A 20,919-nucleotide genomic window follows, 5' to 3' on the forward strand; every position below is an offset into this window, starting at 1 on the left:
GTTTTCTCCAAAGCGACAAACATCTCAGAGAATAATACAAAACGTGCATTACATTAAGAGGAGGAGAGTTCTACACTCCGTGTGTGAGAGTGTGTGTGAGAAAAATGCCTGAGAGGGCTCTGTTAGGATAGCGCATCTCCTTCGTATGGCCTTCTTACCTTCAGGTGCGGCAGCATCACATGTCCTGCTGCTGAATCCAGTGGAGTTCCCCTGAACATCTCTGGTTGATGGCATGTTACTCTGTTAAAAACAGAAAAATGAGCACATATCATTAACAAGAGTCTCCACATTTAACAAGAGTCTTCAAACTCACCTCTTCCAGAGTAATTTCTCCAATGAGCTCTTTAGTGCATGCTAATGTGTTCATGTTTATGCTCAATAATTTTGGGATAACTGCTGAATAATGGATAACCCTTTATTCTGCTACTCATGTGATATAAATGTTACAATTTTGTAATAAGAAATAGTTGAGTAATAGATAACATTTTATGCGGCTACTCCTGTGATATACTGTATATTGGTTCATATGGTGGAAAGTAGATGAACTGTACTTTAGAATCACATCTGCATCAAAGTCTTTCTGCTGATGTATCGCACACATTTTATTTTCTATGAAATGCATGTCGCTTTGGAGAAAAGTGTCTGCTAAATGAATAAATGTAATGTAATATTTGCCTTAGTCAAAAAAATAAAATATATGGCACACTGATACTATTTTAGTGGCAGCAGGTAGCATAGAGGATAGACCTGCTATCTTGCACTCAAGAAAACCAGGTTTGAACAGCACATAATGCTGTGGTACCTCTGATCATGGAATTTACCCTGAAACGTAAATCTACATGTAAAATAAATGTAAATGTTAAGTGCTTCACTTAAATTTAACCAGTTGTATAAGTGGGTAAATCTTTGTAAGTCGCTTTGCAAAAAATTGGTGCTAAATAATGTAACATTTCTACACAGTAAATTAACATAAAAAAAATTAAGTAATAATGGTTTGGAGAAAGTTGGCGTAATGACGCAGCCGTAAAACTGATGCCTCGCAGTGGCTGAACCGATTGTTTTGGTGTAGGTGCAAATCCCACTCAGGCCATGGAGAGTTTGCATGTTCCCCTGTGTTCACAATAAAAGTCACGAACAGTCAAAAGCAGTTTCTTTTACCACAAACACCAGACAAGTGGTCGCTGTGATTAGAGCTCAACATAACAGCACTTACTCTGACCTAGGAAAGTTCTTATATACCATACTGCCTCCTTTGAGAAATGGTAAGTGCATTCATTGAGATGATGATGACTGGACATTGTCATCTACAAGACCTGATTTGGTATAATTAGTCAACTAGGAAAACATGCTGGGATGTTCAGAGGAAATGAAGGGGTGATCGGTCACTAGAGTTTAGTAATTGAGATTTCCCCTGTCCTTACAAAGTGGTGAAATGCGCTTAGCTTGGGGTTGCAGGCCACAAAGCGATGAACGTGCAATCAGTCAGAGTTATAGGGGTCTTCTCAAACCAAACATTCACATTATTGTGTTTGCCACTGCACAAAGACCTCCGATTATGAAGGGGCAGAAAAACCAGCACTTCCACGGACAAAAGACTAAGTGAATTTTAATACAACTGAATTTGTCTATACAGATAGCTTCCCTCGCAACCGGAGAGAAGACAAATGCTTTAAAAGACCGACAGCTAAAATGAGGTTTAACAAGGTTGAAGTTAAATCAAATCATAACATCTCCAGCTTTCTAGCAACAATAGATGAAACATGACAGCTGCTTTTAATGATATCAAAAAAGAACCGACTCTGCCAGGACACGGGGTGAATTAGTGGTGATGGACTGCAAGCAGCATGGTCATATACCCTCAGCTAGCTCTCTTCAGTGATCTAAGAACACAGCCCCAACCGAGAAGACAATGTATTTTTCACTCTAAGAGCAGTGAGTACAGTGAACCAAAAAAAGAACAAAACACCATAAAACACCCTAAAGTCAGAGGAACTGACTGTGGAATAGCCAGGAGGCAGAAAATACACTGCAATTCCTTTCTGAAGAGCTATAGGAGAGAATAAAAACACTCAAGATGACATAACCTGAGTCTCCAGCCTGTGGCTGAAAAACTGAACTGACAATTTCTTCAACCTGAACATGCTCTCACCTTACCTGGACAAGGTATTTCTGACTCCCATACATGACATACTGTGGCGCCAGGCTATAGATCATGAAACTGGTGTGTAGGACAATCAGGAGGAGGATCATACAAAGGAAGAGAAGGGCCTGAGGGCGAGTCCTTCTTGGTCTGATCTTGTACAGCTGTGAAGGGGAGTGAATAATTGACAGAGGAAAAAAGGGAAATCTCCATGAAACTAGTTACTATGCCCTTTTTCAGAAATACTTTGATGCAGAAATAACTAAAAAATATTTCTTAAATACAAGTATAGATTCTATGAATGCTTACCCGTATCCAGAAGAACCATATTCCTATGTTGCGTATCCCTGCCATGGATGTGAAGACAAAGTACATGGTGATGACAGTAATCAAGAGATAATCCAAGGGGAAGACCTAAGAGAGAACAGGGGTGGCAACTTAGCCTCCTTTGCAAAAACAGGTCAGAGGAGAGGAAAACCACTGCGGTCCACAAGTTAGTCTTTGTCAAAGTCATTTGGTGTGAAACATAATAATTATAAATGTCAATTTTGTGCAACATTTTGTACAGGTCAATTATTTTCCGAGGGGACAGTGATGGATGCAAAGGCTGACAGAGAGCTGTGAAAACCTCACGCAGCATCTGCTGTCACTGTCTAAACCCATTCGTTTCGCCAGCCAGCCCTTGTATAATTTAATGACATGTATTAACTGATATGGGTGCAGCGAAAAGACTCGGAAGCAGCAAGGCAGACGACCGAGATGTTAGCTAGAGGTTACCCTAAACTAATAGAAAAGTGACTTTGCAAAATGTGTGAATAAAATAATTTACAGAACAAGCAAGCACTTTCACAAAGTGTCTCAATATTTTTGGAAAACATAGAACAAACCTCAAGAATCAAAATATGCTTCATATTGTCACTGAAGTGTCACTATGAATTGCAGATAGCACAATGGTTAAGAATCTGGCACAGTGGTACACTGAGTATCACTGGCTCCTTACAGTTGCTGGGCTGAAGGATCAGACACGGGTCTGAATCCAGCTCTGCCTTTATGAAGTTTACATTTTCTCCGTATGTTCTCTTCAATTTCCTCCAGGTGCTCTGGTTTACTCCAACTGTCCAAATATGTGTTTCAGCTGAGTTAATGTCTCTAAAAACTGTCTATAATGTGTTTATGGGTTACTGTAAGAGTGCCATTGCCCTGTGATGGATTGGCGTTCCATCCAGGGTGTATCCTGCCTCACACCCTTTGTTTCCAGGACAACCTCTGGACCACTTTAACCATGCATTTGGACAAGCATTAATCGACAACGAACAATCTATAGTTAGGATGGCAAACTAACAATAAAACTTTGATACAGTTAAGTTTTCAACAAAAAAAGGACAATTTTCAGCATTGTATACACACTTATGTCGCGTTACTGTAAAACAAGAAAAAGTGAAGGTCAAGGTGAATAAACACAGTGAAGAATTTTACAAACAATGCTAAACTTGGCAGCTGTGCATGTACTGACATTTAGTGCTCTCAGGTTGAGTGTCAGGAGTCTTCGTGTTTGCCCACGGTTAAAGTGAGAGTCGTTGTCTGAAAAAAAATCCCATTTTTGTCCACTATGCTTCTACAACATCTGGCAAATGAGACCATTTCCACAAGACAGTCTCTGTAAGAAGAGTTATTGACTTACCGTTATAATTCTACATGCTTTAGCATTTAGAATTATTACACAAATGAATGCAATAAAGAACACAGATGCCATCCATCAAAATGTAAATATAGTTAAAAAAACCATATATAACAAATATAACCACATATACTTTGTTTACACACATTTACATTCTCACACATGTGCACAAATGAACACATGCCCACACGGACACACACGCACATGATCTAATTTATAATCTAAAGCATCCTTGACTAATTTTCCTGAGAAAAGGAGAATGTTCCTTGGGGAACTATTTGAAAGTCATGGTTAAAATGATCCTCTAACGTTAGTGTCTTTGGCTCAATTTCACTTCTCAGAGATATTAATGCATCGCACTCTGGAAGCTTTTAGCTCGTAACTCTGCTGGAGTTGACATGCATTTTGAAAATTAGTTAAATACACAGTGCCCTTTAGATTCCCTCATCTTGCAAAGAGAATTTGATAATTCAACTGCAACCTTGTTAGAATGTCAGTGAGGGAATTATTGTTCTCGTTTCAGAATTCCCATAACGAAACCCCAAAGTTTCTCGATTAATAACCACTCAGAAGGAGCAGCCAAGGTTTTCTCAACTTTGTTCTTTGGATATGAGCATTCCTCACATTGCAAACCATACGGAGCCATCTTTCCTTCAAACATGCTGGCATAGTTAATGGTGTTGTGAGAGAGGTATAAATGCACATTAAATCATCCAGCACTTTGCTTGTACTGTTCAGTACCATCTGCTGCAGGATAAAAATCATCTTCATATTAAGTTTGAAGTGCAGAACTGACTACATGAACACAAGGGAGTTAAACCTTGCAATCAGCTGGGACAGAAATTAACAGTCCTGCTTTGCAGTTTATCCGAAATTAAACACGGGAAAAACAGACTACAAAGACATCCATGCCGAAATAACTAAAAGTTTCACCACTTTTTAAACTCTTATTTTCTGAGCAGTAAAATATAAATGTGTGAAGGTAACTGTAGTCAAGAACCATGACCGGATAGTAGTTTATTACACAAACACCCTTGTTTATTCAGCTAAAACTAATTAAAAGCAACAGAGAATGAAACATCTTTGAAATTGGTTATAAAAATTTAGGACCAAACACAGGGTGACAGAACTTAATCTCCTGAATTAAAAACAAATATATTGTGTTGTGAGACAATCCATAGACCTCATGCTGATAAAGATAAAATTGAAATGAAGTTCAAGGACATCATACTAAGGTAACGCGGCACCGTATTTTTGTGGAATCGCGATACATTGTGCTGAGTTTGCATGTTCCCCTGTGTTCACAATTCAGTAGAAAGCAGTGGAAAACCACTCTCCTAGTCTCCCTCACAATGAAAACTGGAAATATTTGAGGCAATACATTGGACTTACAGGCTGTAGGGCCAACAAGAGCTCGTTGACTGGATTAGTCAAGTTGGTCCCAAGGATGATAAATCCAGAGTTGATACCAGTAGAGTGGAGAGCTTTATCCAAACTGAAATGGGAAAACGCAAGCCATTAATCACTGTCAGTCTTCTGTTGTTTGCTCTTCAGCACCTTTTAATAACTGGCTGAAATTGAATGTGGAATACAGGAGATTACAGTCAAAACTTTAATAGAGAACTGGAAGGACACTTGACTATGATGAGTGATTAAAGGGCACATGTTCAATAATACTTAGAGACATATTCCTAGTTCAGTACAATTTTTTTGTGTCTGAAGGTACAATCATCACTGCACTGTCAACTCAGTTTTTTTTTTTTTTTCTTTCTCTAATGACATTTTTGACTTGGATAAACAATTAGGAGAATGTTTTAAGTAATTAGCAATATCCATCAGCTGAAAACACCATGAATTCACGGAGAACAGCCACTTACTTTGAAATGAAGAGGGACACGACGAACAGGAGGGCAACCAGAATGAAGAAAATCCCCAGCAAAATCTGAAAGGCCGGCAGGAAGCAGATGTGTGAACATGAAGGGAGGGCCTTGGCATCCCACGGTCATTGCTGAAAATGTGCTACAGTCATTCCCAGCGGTCCCTCACTCTTAACCTGTGGGTCCTGTCATTTGTCAACACGAGGCCATATGGCCTAGCTGATGTTAGTCTGGCACTGTCTCCAAGCTGACGGAGAGTATTCAGGGAGAGGGGGACAGATCGGTGGCTGGAAGGGGCCAGGTAAGTGCAAGGGGGTTGGGGAAGGGGGGATGACAGACAAGTGCTAAGCTGCTTTCCTGCCTTCATTCTCCATCCCTGGCGTGCCTGCTTAAAATATGGGTTAGAGCCTTTCTGTCCACAGAGGAATAAACAAACACAAAGCAGGTGTTGGAAGGAGGCTCGTAAGTGGAAAAACAACGTCAGTGCTCATCGGTGACCTTGCAGATTCATTTCAGTGAATGAACAGTAAGGACAGTGCAATCACATTTCAGGAGGTAAGAGTCTCTCTGCATTGTATGCATTCAAAGGCCTGTACATATAGAGTACTGCCCCCACAATGTCAATGTGGCATTTTGTGATTAGTTAAGGTCTTTTACACTCAATAAATGCTTCCTGTTTTATGAAACACTCTACCTTGCTATCAGAAACACAAGATCTGAAAATATCCTTTTTAAATTAATAGCTAACTTCATTTGCTTAGCTAATGGCATTACTCATAAGTCTTAAATATATATGTGTGTTACCTATAATGAAATACAGCTGAAAGATTCATACTGAGCTAATTATTTTTTTTAACCAATTTGGCATAGGACTGCTGCTAATTTAAAACCATTTCAGAAGCTGGACAGAATCTTCTACCAGACATGTGCTGCTTGATCCTCCAACCATACTGGGTTACGCTCCCCCCCCCCCCCCTGCTATTCAGAAAAAGTCACTTAGTCCCCCCAAGCTTCTGCTACAGCTGGGTGAAGTAAAACAGAAAGCAATCTACTGCTGACCCAAATAATCCCATACCAATGTCTCAAACGCCTAGGCCATGTGCATCAGCTACTCATCATACCTCCTGCATTACCTTATTGCCTACCAGTTGCTTTTGCTTTCCTGTGGAGCTCACATTCTTTTGACTACAAATCCAAGTTCTTAGACACTATGCTATGCTACTGCCTCCGCCTTTCTATACAGTGCCAGTCAAAAGTATGAGCACACCTGGGCAATACTTCTGTGGAAAAAATTTGAGAAGAGTGAAACCAAAGCAAACCACTAGTGTTCTACATGTTGGGGAACTGTTGCAGAAAAGCTGGCATGGCGACTCAGTTCCCGATCAAAGCTGTTAACCAAATTCGTAGTGGGGCGGATCAGTAAGTGTACTTAATTTCTAAGTGTGTGTATAAGCGTGTGTCAAGGTGTGACAGAAAGTGAAGGAGAAAGAGCAGGAGAGACAAACAATAGCTTAGAATGGGGGTTACTGGAGGCTGAGGCCACCAAATGCCTGGAGCAAGAAGACAGCAGAGAGCAGAGAGGTTCACGTCAGCTCACTTTGACAGCGAGCCAAAAACGAAGGCCAAGACATCAAAAAGGTGCAGAGTCACCTGTTCAGCATGTGCAGACCCTCAGATTCAAGCACACGACTCTGCAAGGTGCGTGCGGAGTGCATACACAGACATCGGTGTTGAGGAGGATTTTTCGGCAAGACGGCTGCCACACGTGTCCATCATTATTCTTCTCAACGCTAGACTGGATGGCAATTGTGAGTGTTTGTCATGCTCGTGTGACTCACCATTAAAAATCTGTTTCAAAGATTCAATTATTTCATTTAGTTTTAATCCTTCAGTAGAAGGAACAATATGGTTTTATTTGCTTAACACACCAACATACAAATTAAGTTTAGACAGTGTGCACTACATTTAATCAGTCTTGCTGTTATGCTTACTGGTTTGTCTCCATAAGGTAGAAATTAAAACAGCATTATGAAGACAACTGAAGGGTACCACGTTGTGCATTGCGAGGACTAAAAGCAGTATCAAGCAACGGCTTTTATCAAAAATCAGCTATTATATATGACCTTGAATGGTCCATCTCAGTTCTGTTGCTGGAGCGCCAAACAGGAGAGGAGGATGCGTCCCTTATCCGAAACGGTGGCTGCACCCACTCTGAAATCAACACGGATTCCATTCCCTTTCTTTTTCTGCACCAACTGCTTCAAGACAACCTCTTTGTAAAATCATTAAAGCCGTCTCATCTCTGTGGTTCATTTTTGTCCAAACTTACACTCCAGCCGCCACGCTAAACACCAATAACGTGGACGAGATTCCCTCCATTTGCAGCATAATGAACCATCCTGCAAAGCTCTGCATTTTCATCTTAATTGTCTTGATTTCCCTGATTTGATGCTACACTTAACACGACACCAAGGGGGGGAGAGCAACGATGGCCACCGCTCGAGTGGAACGTACTTGTGTGCATATGAGAAGCTGTTACATTGACTTCCACTTGCTAACTGACCAGGGGAGACCTCCAAGCATGCTAGCGAGGTGCTGAACAGACGCCGTGTTAAAGCAAAAAAAAAAAAAAAAAAAACTTAAAGTGAAAAATCCTTCTGTCAAACTACTTCTTCCTTAATGGATTGCAAGTATAAACAAAACTTTTACATTTATTATGCAAAATTTAACATGAGAATACAAAAAGGGCCACAGGTAGCAAAGTGAGCAGAACAATCACCTTACAATAAAAATAACAGTGGGTTGAATGGTACCTCCTACTTAGTAGCCTTGATCAAGGTACTTATCCTGAACTGGCACATTGCCCTGCTGAATAAGTAGGTAAATAATTGTAAGAAGGTTAATATAGAAACCTAACATTCCAAGTCACTTAAAAGAAAAGTGGTGACGAAATAAACAATGAATGCTCTTAGTAGTTTTTCCTGAACACGGCTGTTCACACTGCCCATCAATTTTATTGGCACACTGAGGTCTCATGGCATTGATTATTAAAAATCCTGCAGCTGCCAAAGATCTTAGGAAAGGATAACATGTCATCCCCAAATATGACCAAATGGGCGTCATTAAAAAGACTGCATCCTACCGGACAGAGAATACCTTTAAGAGTGGTCACAATTCTGGAGGTATAACCTGGAAAAAGGCAAAAACTACAAGCATCAGGACTGGATTTGGGCTTCAGCTTTGTCTCATAATTTTATAAGGGGATGTAAACTGACCTCTACAATGTGTCTCCATGAGCACATCTGAGTCCATCTACAAGAAGCATTGACATTTCTTCTATCAGTCTATCACTCCGTTATGACCAGTAGAGCACATATATGCTCAAGAAGTGCTGCAAAATGTATGCTCTTCTCATTCGTTTAACGTTTTCATCTTATTAGCTCCTCTAAGTATTTTGCACCTGGCTAAGCTGTGCTGATGCTGAAATGAAAACCCATCTTGTACACACAATTATTGCTTCAAAGTCACCATGGAAATTAATCAAATTCACACCACCCCTGCAGCATAAAATATGAGCCAGCAATGGCTGCAGAACTCCAATGATTAATACGTGTACACTTTTAAAGCTATTGCTATACAAAGTGACGGCACAGGCGTTTAAAGTGTTCAGAAATGCTGATGCCATCATAACCCCCGTAAACATAATTGCTAATATGCAATAACAAAGATGTTACTTTTCAATTTTTCACCATGTAATTCAGATGATCTACTCATAGGTATCTCACACTTGTAACCAAGGTTTTTCACATACCTAGAAGGTAACACAATGTTTTCATATCGCTTTAATTTTGTGCTAAAGGGGTGATAAGGCCATAAAACACTAAATGTCATATATTAGAATAGGGAAAGTATGGTAGGAGGCATAACACAACAGACGATGAATGTAGCTAAGAAAATCTATATTTCCAGTCAAAAGTTTGAGTACACCTGCTGGAAGCAATTTCTTTTTTCTCCACAGTTCCTTCTGTTATCAAGTGTGAGAGGGAAATCAGCAGACATGGCTTCCCAGCTCTTCCGCTAGGACATTAGTGGGTTCCTTTGCATTCACTCTTCTCTCCAGTTCTTCCCATAGATCTGTTGCCCAGCAGTACTCAAATGTCACTGGTACCATACCAGACTACGAAATATTTCTTTATGACTCAACTTGACCTAGCAATACATACCTTTATAAGGGTATCCACATTTGACAAAGATTTCGTGAGGAGCAGGACCCCAAGTCTACAGCTATTGTCCAGTCGTGAATGTCTGCTTCAGTGTGAGAACTTTCCAGTTTGCAACAAGCAAGCTGGGAAATGACAACTTGAGCTACTTGGAATATGGCACCCTGCCATCAGTGCACCACGCTTTCCATGGGGTGGACAGTGCCACTCTTTCCACTGCGCGGAACAATAACAGTCTCGCTTTCCCATTCCCTCAGCGCCAGTGTATTCAGAAACAGCTGTTAAACCCATCTTCCCGTTGCTCACAGCCAGAGCACTTCAGTCTAAGTCCTTATAGCACCTCGCCACCACGGTAAATTATCTTGTCTTTTTCCTGAATCTAAACAGCTTGCAATTTTCATAAAAGATAATTCTCTGTCATAAAAAAAACACTGCACAAAAACATCCATATTTTCTGTAAAGAGTAGTCACTGTGCAGACACATCCAACAGATTTCTGTAGATACCGGGAAAGCCAGAATGGGTCCTCTTTTATGTCTATAGACTGAGAAGATGGAAAAGGTGAACTGGACAACTGCAAAGAATAACCACATTTACAATGGCTGGAGTGCTGGTCCGAGACAGCAGCGCTGCGATTTACAGCGGTTCATGGGGAGCAGAAGAAAAGACTGTCGTCACATGCTGAGGAGAGACCCCACAACATCAGCATATGCAAGCAGCACGTTGCCAAGGCCACAGCACTACAGACTGCAAAGTATAATGGCAGTATAAATGACAGGCAGCAGGAGAACTGAAAGCAGGTATGAGGGCCTAAAGGGGGAGAGTATGTACAGCTTGACCAAAAAAAAATTACAAATATACATGGGAATTGTTTTGTGGATTTGAAACCAGTCCCTCTGGATTCCATTTATGACTTACAAACCTGTCAGAGCATCTTAACCCTGAAACATACAAGATCTCATCACTCCCTTAAACCCCAGCAAGAGCACTGTGCTCTTCCACCTACAGCCACCTTGTGATCTCACTCATGAGAGGTTCAAAATCAAAAGTCTGTAAGTGCTTGGTTTTGGCTTCGATGCGGTGGAATGAGCTCCCTCTCTGTCGGAACTGCTGAATCCCTTCCAGCATTCAAGAAAGGTGTCAAAACCCATCTCTTTTAAAGTTACTTCTCTTCTGACAGCTCCATAAACTTGTATCACACCATCTGTTACGTTCACCTTTGCATTTCCTATTAGACTCAATTCTATAGGCAGTTACTCATGTAATGTGTGCTGGCAATCACCATAAAAGAAACCCAGGAAAAAAAAAGATGGGAAAACCAAAAAAAACAAACAGGAACATGACTCTGAAATGAAAGTGGTAATCCCAAACAGCAGAGATTAAAGTGTTAGTTACAAAAAGCATATTAAGGAAACATCTTCACTCATACTCAACAGGTATACCGTGCTCAACATGTGGATACACCATGATTCCCTTCGGAAGAGGCTGTATCCCTGTCGCTATCCCTCCTGTGTTTGAGTATGATCTCAATACGCATAAACTGTAAATAACGCACTCAGTTTCCTAAATAATAAAATGCTTTGCCACCAGGGACTTAAAGCCATTGTTGGTCATCTATGCAGCTCTTTGCTCAGTTATTTTTGTTTCCAAGGGGCATCTCGTTTTTCCTACATAACTTAAACCAGAAGGCCATAATAACAAATAAACCACATGTTTGTCTGGCCTTAACCTTGAAGACCCTGTCAGAATCAACAGATGACTGGAAATGTACTTAGTGCCAGAACTGACAAGTCCTAAGAATGTTGTCAGACAAGCGGCTGGGTTCCTACCTTCAGGGGTCGTAGAACACTGCCCACCTTGGTGCAGCAGTTCTTCTCAGCGATCTCCAGATGTCTGTCTCTCCGCCGGAGCACCTGCAGCTTCGACTCCAGCTCCTGAAGTTTTCTCCTGTCCCGGGAAGAGAGGGGCCGCCCGTCCTCGCACTGACAGTAAGAGGACGCAAACACATTAGAACAGGTCAAGTGGGAGCAAGCAGTCATGATGCACAATTATGACGGCAAATATCAGAGATGTGGATCAAAGGGAGACTAAAGGAAAGGCGTTAATCTGAAGGAAGTAAAGGGCAATGGAAGAGGAAAAACTCACAGGGCTGTTAAGGAACACTTTTCTAGGGGTCTAACGCCAACTGGATGCCCACCCTACTGGGGCTGCTAACTCTACACATGCGGGGTAAAAGTTAGTTTTGAGTAACACCGGCATGGTCAGGTGGTTGCCTGGACACCCTTTTGCTTTTAGCAGGTGATCCTGAAAGGGTTTGGCAGTACAAGCAAAGTGGGCTTGCTGGTCATGATGACCCTGACGCTTACGTGACAACTTTTCTGCCTTTTCCAAGTAACACTTCTGCAATGTATTTCAAGCTATGTTTAGAAATTGTAAAAAAACAGTATGGCTGGATAGAGAGTAATGTCTCACAATTCTCACTTTCAACTTTGAAATTCATCATGAGGTCAGTGTAAGGCAAATAAGCAATACACGCTCACAATATGTCCCCAGACAAACTGACTCCCTAATTCTAGTAAACCATAAGTTGCATAGCATGGAAGCATATATGCAAAGCTAAACCGAAAGAAAAATTCACAAGTGCTGGTAGGTTTTTTTTTTCCCCTCGCAATAAGGCTTTGCAACAACTCTCCTTACATTATGTCTGAAGGCACGAACCTTAGATCTGAGCTTCTCGATCTGTTGCTCAACTTCATCTATGTCCTCCGTGGTCTCCAGGCGCTCATAGGCGATGCTGCGTGTTCCTTTGATGAGGTTCAGTGGGAGTACTGACATGCCATACGCCTAATGTAATGTTCAAAAAGACAACATTTAGAAGTACAGCACAAATGAATCAAGGTTAGGCCAACGTACTTATGCATGTGGACCTGCCTACATAAAAAGAAGGGGGAGGAAGGTTTTAAAAAAAAAAAAAAAAAAAAAAAAAAAAAAAAAAACTTATCAAATGACATACTACATGCATGACTGTATAAATGCATGGAAATTAAATTAGAAATCTTGATTTTTAGATTTTAGTTCTTTGTCTCCCGGCTGATTCTTTCTCTCGATTTGGATTTATCTGCTGTAATGAGCAATCTTCCATGAATGTTTCTATGCGTGCGCGTGTGTGTAGTCACAAAACAACCATTTTGGACTGCAGGAGCTAGAGGGCTGATGCACTGAAATCTCTCAAAAGCAATCAACAGCATGACAGTGCCCCCTTGTGCCAATTCTTTTCCCAGCTGAAAAAGGGACTTCCAGTAGGCTCCAAATTAACACTTCAGAGACAACATGCAAGCTCTGTGTGTGTATGTGTACTCCCCTCCCAAAACACAGTAAATCAGCTCTTAGATAAACACCTCTGTGTGTGTCGACAGTCATTCCCTCCACATTTAAAACCGCACTCCTGTGCTACCGCTTGTCACTTGAGTACAGTGTTCCTGCAAGAACTATTATACAAGATTTGAGAACTTTTAATTAAAAATGAGGGCCATCTCCAATACCTGCGTGAAGCTGAATCAATACAGGGCACTGATAAGAGGCTGGCAAATTCTCACCCTAGAATAGATTAGTGTCCTTACCAACGCAGGCTTCCCAGTTTTCACTACAAACGCAATATAAAAGAATGCCAACACCAGAAATTTGCATATGAAAACCCACACTACAGGATCACAAGAATTTAAAAATCGTAGATATCTGTCTGCATTTCTTACTCGTATGGTTGTGGTGTTACCAAAGTCACAGAGGACATGTATACAGCCCCTGCTATTATTAGTCTCTGGCGTGGCCCTCATCTCTAGTGATGTCGCCTGCTGCAATGAATCATGGGGTTCTTTAGGCCAGATCACATCCCGAATACCAAGCACACTCATAAAAGGAGGATCTGTCCCACATCAACAGCGAAGCACTCCACACATTGTTCACCATGAGGGGGGGGAAGCCTGACCTGAAAAACCACTGTTCTTGTTGTAACCGACAAGATCAGGCTGAAAGAATAGACTATGGGCAGCATAAAGAACAGACAAGCCTTTGTACTGCCCTCACAGTAGTGAATAATAACTGAGGTGGAGGGGAGTGCAGAAAGTCAGGGTCTGTAATAACACTAGGGACACGGTCAGCGGCGTGACGCAATGTGCAGGAATTCAATCACGAGGAACCCCATAGGCATCCAGCAGGATAAACCAGATATCAGCAAACTCAGCATACAAGCCATGCCTTTGTTCCCAAATCAGTGTGGGTGTGGTAAATGACAGCAAGGGTAAATGTTGGTGTAGTATAGCCATTTTGGGGGCTATCAGATTCAGGACAACAGATTTGCTGTCAAGGTTAGCAACTGTTAGCAAATGTAACCTTTGACTTGCAAAGCAAAAATCATGTAAATAGTCTTTAGCCTTAATACTCAGAAAAGTTAACAATATAGTTTTATTCACAATGTGTAGATAACTTTTGTAATATGAATGCTGCAAAATTAGATTTCGTAGTAGAACTTTTAAATAATGTTATTCTCCAGGCAGCTTGTCTTAAGGATCTGTGCGTTGTTGTAACAAAAGGAAGTATAACTAAAACACTTCAGTAAATAAATAAAAATACAATAAATTCTCAATAGTTCTACAATTTTGAAATCACTGTGTAAAGTTCTTCTTTTCCCCCCATGCATATTAGCTCAGAACAGGCAGACATAAATTTATCAGACAAAAGATAGAGAACGTGAAAAGGGGTTTCAAAAGCGTGTCTTGGAACAAGATAGTTCATTCGAGGCACTGAAAGCATGGAAAGTAATACATTTTTTACTCCTCAGACATGTCCTCTCCAGAGAATCATTGGTGCTGTACAATGGGGGAAAAAGAAACATGATTTAGGCTTTGCAAAACTATTCTTGCTACAGGTCACAGGAGAAAGCTTTGGTCAAAAACATAATATTTTCCCATTGTTAACTAAAGCCCTAAGGAGCCTTTTTTTTTCCCCCCACAGAACATGGATAGATTGCAAAACGGGCAAAAAAAAAAGAAAAGCAAATGAAATGAGGTGCATCAAGGCACAACCAAAAAAAAATCAATTTAAAACTAAACACATTGAAAATATAGCATAAAATGTTTTTATGAAGACACTATTTCTCCAGTGATCAACGCCTCAATGACAGAGTTTGCCAATTTTAATAAGTAAACCTGGACCAGAAATACAATTTCTTAATTACCTGTAAAGGTACAAATTAAGAAAGTGTTATTTACACTTTTCCCCACGTCTGTAATAAATCTACAGAAAGTACATAACTGCCTACTTAAGCTGCATCATACTTTTAAATTTAGTTCACATAAACAACGTTGAGATAAGCACTGAGCTTGTAATTTTTTACATTCACAAACTGCTAAGCATCAGGTACAATATACATATACAGCATCAATTTTGGGTTTTAATATAGACTACAGAAGGATGATTAATAGCAGAAGTTGTCACATACAACTATGCTGACGACATCGATTGAAGGTAATGTGGTCTGACCCACTGACAGCGTAAAAAGAAGCAGCTGACTATACTAAATATAATGGCTCAAGTCCAAGATCAACGAAGAAACACACTTTAAAACTGACAAAAATATTAAAACAAACCTCACGCATGTTGTGTTCTCTCCTTAAACCAATGAGCCATGGCTTTGACACTCAGCAGATGTCCTGCTGGTATTTACCCTTATGTTGTACGTGATTTCTGTGAATGAATTTGTGACATGGTAAGACTGAATGAGAATGGGTTAAAGCTGTCCATACCTCGTCTCTTCTCAAGGGCCGAATTAAAAAGGCACAATCAGACTAAATGAAATGAATCTTTTCACTTTTTTTTTTGTTCTACGCCTTCATCTCCTAAGGCAGTGAATTAGGGAAAAGGGGGCTTGCATTAAAAAGTCGCAGAGGGACATTATTCGTTGTGCCTGCAAGGTTTTCGAATGAAACTGGAGATCTCGACACCTTTCGGCACTACAACTCTACAAGGAGCTCAATATGAAGCTACTCAAATGCTGTGGTCAATGCAGTTTAACAGCTAAAATATAAGTGCAATTCAAAGTCTGTGCTGACAGTTTGCTTTATATTACCCTCTTAAAGATGAAAGCAAAGAAGGAAAAAAGTTGTGGATCATTAAACCGACCTCAATCACAGAGGCAGCACGAGGTACAGTGCACTTTTTTTCATGTGCTCTTTCAAAATGTACATGGACAAATTCAATGAGTTCAATTATTGGTTATGACGACAGCCAGAGAACTGCAGCAGAATTAGTCAACAAAACATTACTGAGCTGTGACTAAGTTTGGGGGGCAGAGTGAACACATTCTACCCAAAGTGATTCCCTGCAGCTCTGCAAGTCTGTGACAGAAGCTACCATTGTTTAGCACTGAACAAACTTCAAAAATGACGTGAGAAAGACCTTGGAGAGATAATAGCTGTAGAAAACAAAAAAAGTACAGCCTGAAGATATTTAAACACAAATAAAAGTCATCAACTGTAGGTTTCAGCAGTGTGAAGTGCTGCAGTAAGGAACAAGCCTAAAGCCTTTCTAGATCGTGTTTTGCAACACACGGTAATAACGATGCGAAATTTGGTGCGGGATTCTGAATCGAGATATGCCATTGTTGAGCCACTAGAACATTAAATATACTCCCGTACCTCTGAAATCAACTTGGCACTGCAGGACTCAGTCTTGAAAGTGACAAATGGATCAAAACACACATCCTTAGTCTGTATCGAGATACAAATTGTATCATAGTGTGAATGTATTGGCCCATGTTTATTTACTGCTTATTTACTGGCCTATGTTTATTTACTCCACAGGCCAATTGTTTCGCGTTCCCCATCAAAACATTACATTATTAAATACCTTCATTAGCACCATTATAATTATTCTAAGAACCATATGGTTTTATTTACTTTTTACGTATTATTCTGCCGCTTTCAGCATGGCATGTAAAAATTATATCAAAACAAGGGACTATTATCACAATTTAAGAGATAACTTCTTACATATTTCCCTGCAAACAGATGAAATACATTGTCAATTTCAGCTTTTGTGGTTAAAACACAAATGAAAACATGATCTCTGGTAAATAAATCCACAGTATAAAAGACCTCAATGTTTTCTTCCTTTTCTTTAAAAAAAAAAAAAAAATAAATAAATTTCAATATTTTCTACAAGATCCACATTCAGATTTGTGTGTCAATTTTGGTGACACTCATACTGATATTTCATAATAAGCTGGAAAATTCAACTACGTATACATTGGATACACTCTTCACACACAGAAGTACTAAATGAAGCAAAGCCAATAAATAAATATGTATGTAAAATACAATTAATAAATGGTAAGGACAGAAGAAGTGCAAAGAGCTTCAAGAAATTTGTTGCCCTGCATGCATACAATCACAGAAATATGTAGTACAGGGGAAATATTAATAGACAGATGCATACATGAAATAAGACTCCTGGTAAATATAATCATATGTATTATTGAAAGGATGCGTTTTATCTGAGGTTCTGCATTTTCAACACGAGGAACCTCGCTCTTCTGCAGAGAGCGTGACAGTGTAGGAGTATAAAAGCAGAAACTAGACTTCCAGAGTTTATTTGAGGATATAGAGAAAACACATGCAAGTATATTCAGAGTAAATCTATTACACACTTTGGCTCTTCTACAACAATTAAGAGAACTTTAAAATTTAATGAAAAACACAGGCAGTCCAGTTAGTGTTCTCAGTCGAAGCCTAATGTTGTCTTTTATTTTTTACTTTTAATTAAAATGCATGCTGCAGCACACTGAACAAGTTGCAGCTGATCGATTGGTTTTTTTGGCAAGGCTTAAATAAATAAACAAACGTAAATGTGCTCTTTTCTGTACAGGTGATACGATGTCCTTTAAAACCATGTCCATCCTAGGGACTATTACTGAAGTTCCCGAAATGAACGTAAACAGATGGTACTTTGGATTCTTCATACCGCCTCCATTTTGCATCTGCTGTGGTGGAATATTAATTTGCCTCCACCTCAGAAAGTGTTGCGTTGGCCAAATTGCAGAGGTTGGAACTGCTGCTCTTGCACTTATTCAAAGAGCACTCGGCTGCAGTGTTGTATACAGAGTGTACATTTAAGTCACATGTTTGAATTAAGACTGACTGGTCACCTCAATACAAAGGCTGGTGATAAATTAACGTGCAGTTAGGGGAAGGATTCGCGGTCGCATAAGGATCCCGTCACTTACACTCCATTAGTTTAATGGTGTGCAATAACAGGGGGGGCAAAAAATGATAAATCACCTCCTCCTTAGTAAACACTGTGATGGGGGTAGCAAAAACCTCAGCGGGAGAGTTTCAATTTTACATATTTCTCTGCTTCAGAAAGGGGAAATGGGAGTAAAGGTGAAGTAAGTCAAAGTGAAAAAGGCTGAACTGAGTGGTAAAGGTGGAATAAGAAGTGAAGAAAGGTGATGAAAATGGGGGGGAAAAAAAAAAAAAAAAAAAAAAAACAAAGGAAGGAGAGGGGGAGAGAAGGAGAGACAGCAGGAGATGCTGAATCCCCTCAGAACTGCTGAATTCCTTCCAGTATTCAAGAACAGTCTCAAAATAATCTCTTTCAGACCCACTTCTCTCCTGACCTCCGAACAGCTACATAAATTTACATTACAGAATCTGCCACAATCATCTTTCTAGTTCCTATCCAACTCCCAGTTCTTGAGCACTGAGTATACCAGCAAAAAAGTTTGGTATAAAACTGCTTATTGGTGTGTGTCTGGATCTAAAACTCTTTGTCTGCTGTGAAATGTACTTTTGTTCAGGTCGCTTTGGAAAAATATTGCTAAATGAATAAATGTAAAAAGTAGAGACTTTTCCGCATTCGATCATTACCGTAAGCTGCACTACAACAAATGTTTCCCAAAAAAAAAAAAAAAAAGGGAAAAAAAAGCTGATATCCATAGAGAGCTACTAATTTTACACATGCCCGATCAGCAGGTATCTCTTTAAATAGCTTGTATGGTAATTAAAAACTACTTTTAAACACTGTGCAGAGGAGCACCTAAAGATAATGCTGGTGTAAATGGGAGAAGAAAAAAAAAATAAATTTCCCTGTTTAAGAAGATAAGGACTCCTATAGGGGAATGGCTTTCTGATTTGGTCAGTTCATGTGGATTATTTAGGAGCTCAAGGTTTGTAGTTGTACATAACTCTTCATATCTGCTTTGAACTCGACAGGAATTGGACGGATCGTTCCTTCATTACTGCTATTCCATCTCACCGGGTTGATTTTTATTTCTTCAAACAGCATTATTCTTTCTTTCTCCTGCCATGATGCAGCCAGCAGAGACCTGTTCTCAGCCTAGTTACCATGATAGCTACTGTGACAAATGGGTGACATTAACAAGTGTTACCGCACAGTCAATTTTTCTTAGCGAGGAGGGAAAGAAAAGGACAGCTACTGTATGCTGAGGGAATCAAAATACAGGCATATATTAATGGGCTTTGAGTTTTGGAGGTATAAATAGGAGGCAGATAAGAGGACCAGTGATGTGTATATACATCATGGCTGAAGCAGGACCGCACAAGTAGGTAGGTGTACAACATAAAGAATACCGATTCGGGATACCAAGGGCTGGGGTATTTGAGAACGGCTCAAACATCGATATAAAACTGCACTTGAAATCGCCTCCTGCAATTGAATGGCCCATCAGTCTTACAATACCATTAAATTGACACTTAGTCTACATCAGTCTTCAGCCTCATATGACAGTGGCCAGACAAACTCTTTGAAAACCTTACACGTCTTCAGGTTTCTGTTCCCTGCACTCCCATTGTATGATCTCCCTCGATTCTTTCGATTGAAAAGATTTTCCGTCAGGCTCCTAGTTTTTTTTTTTTTGATATACAACATAGTTTTGAAAATTAAAGGTGTATCACTCTTAGAAGTTTAACTTGATATTCTATTGTTGTCAAAAATATGTTGGACTTGAAAAATTTAACATCACACACTTGACTTTCCTTTGAGACTGAGAATTTTATGAATTCTCAGAGGAAATTGGAGATGTAATCTTGCTGAAATTGCGGAAGAGGTTTTTTCATACTTTCCTTTCTCCGGCTGCATTATGTATATTGTTTGCTAAACAGCTATACAACACAAATGGGACGCACTGAGAATTCACCTACATCATGCACCAAATTACTATTTTGGTTCTTTAATTTCAGACAAGGTTTCTTACCAGCAGTCTTGTACAAATCTGCATAGCAAAAATATTTAAAAATAATTTCTAATATTATATGAATATGAACAACTGAATTAAAATAGCATGTTATAATATTCTATCAGCCTATTAAAGAAAAACACTAAAATTTGATAATTCCCCCTAAAGAGGTTACTTTCTGATATTTTTCCCTCCACTTTAGAGTTTTGGTGACAAGCTGTCCAACTTCCCATTTGGCTCAAAGTTGAATAGGTCTAGTTCTAATTTATCTAGTTCAGCTCAAACTAGATGATCCACTAATGCAGATTCTCAAAGCACCCAAATCTGCACATAACTCAAACTCTTGATTGAGAGAAGAAAAAACTAAAGTGCAGGTAATAGCTCCCAATCACCACATATTCATTCCAACTAAGGTGATAATCCATGTATCCCAGCGCCAAATAGCTCACAAAACAAGCTGACATCGTGCATCATCATGTTCGGACATAATTTTCCAAACAGGTGGGCATTTCTATGCCAATATGTCCCCTTCCCTGCAAGCACATGTATGTCAATAGCAACATTTATATGTATTAATTTATCTAATGCTTGTCTTCAAAGTGACATACAATGTTAAGGTACCTACAATCATTTGTCCACTTATAAAGTGGAGTATTTTCACTGGAGCAATTTAGGGCAAGTATCTTGCTCAAGTGTACTACAGCTGGAGGTGGGATTCGACCCTGCGACTTTTGGGTCCAAACGCAGCAGCTCTGC

General features: G+C 39.8%; 1 protein-coding gene across 1 annotated transcript in view; it reads right to left on the minus strand.

Annotated features, from left to right (window-relative positions):
• The window catches only part of lmbrd1 (LMBR1 domain containing 1), a 69,027-nt gene that overhangs the window by 23,288 nt on the left and 24,820 nt on the right, over positions 1 to 20,919 (minus strand). The window contains exons 8-14 of the mRNA XM_018749625.2: positions 12,633 to 12,758; positions 11,744 to 11,896; positions 5,696 to 5,760; positions 5,211 to 5,313; positions 2,450 to 2,554; positions 2,155 to 2,304; positions 159 to 240 (exon numbers count right to left, since the gene is read on the minus strand). Coding sequence (XP_018605141.2) covers positions 159 to 240; positions 2,155 to 2,304; positions 2,450 to 2,554; positions 5,211 to 5,313; positions 5,696 to 5,760; positions 11,744 to 11,896; positions 12,633 to 12,758 — 784 coding nt within the window. The remainder of the gene's footprint in view (positions 1 to 158; positions 241 to 2,154; positions 2,305 to 2,449; positions 2,555 to 5,210; positions 5,314 to 5,695; positions 5,761 to 11,743; positions 11,897 to 12,632; positions 12,759 to 20,919) is intronic.

This window comes from Scleropages formosus, chromosome 4 (genome assembly GCF_900964775.1).
Source record: "Scleropages formosus chromosome 4, fSclFor1.1, whole genome shotgun sequence".
Lineage (NCBI taxonomy): Eukaryota > Metazoa > Chordata > Actinopteri > Osteoglossiformes > Osteoglossidae > Scleropages > Scleropages formosus.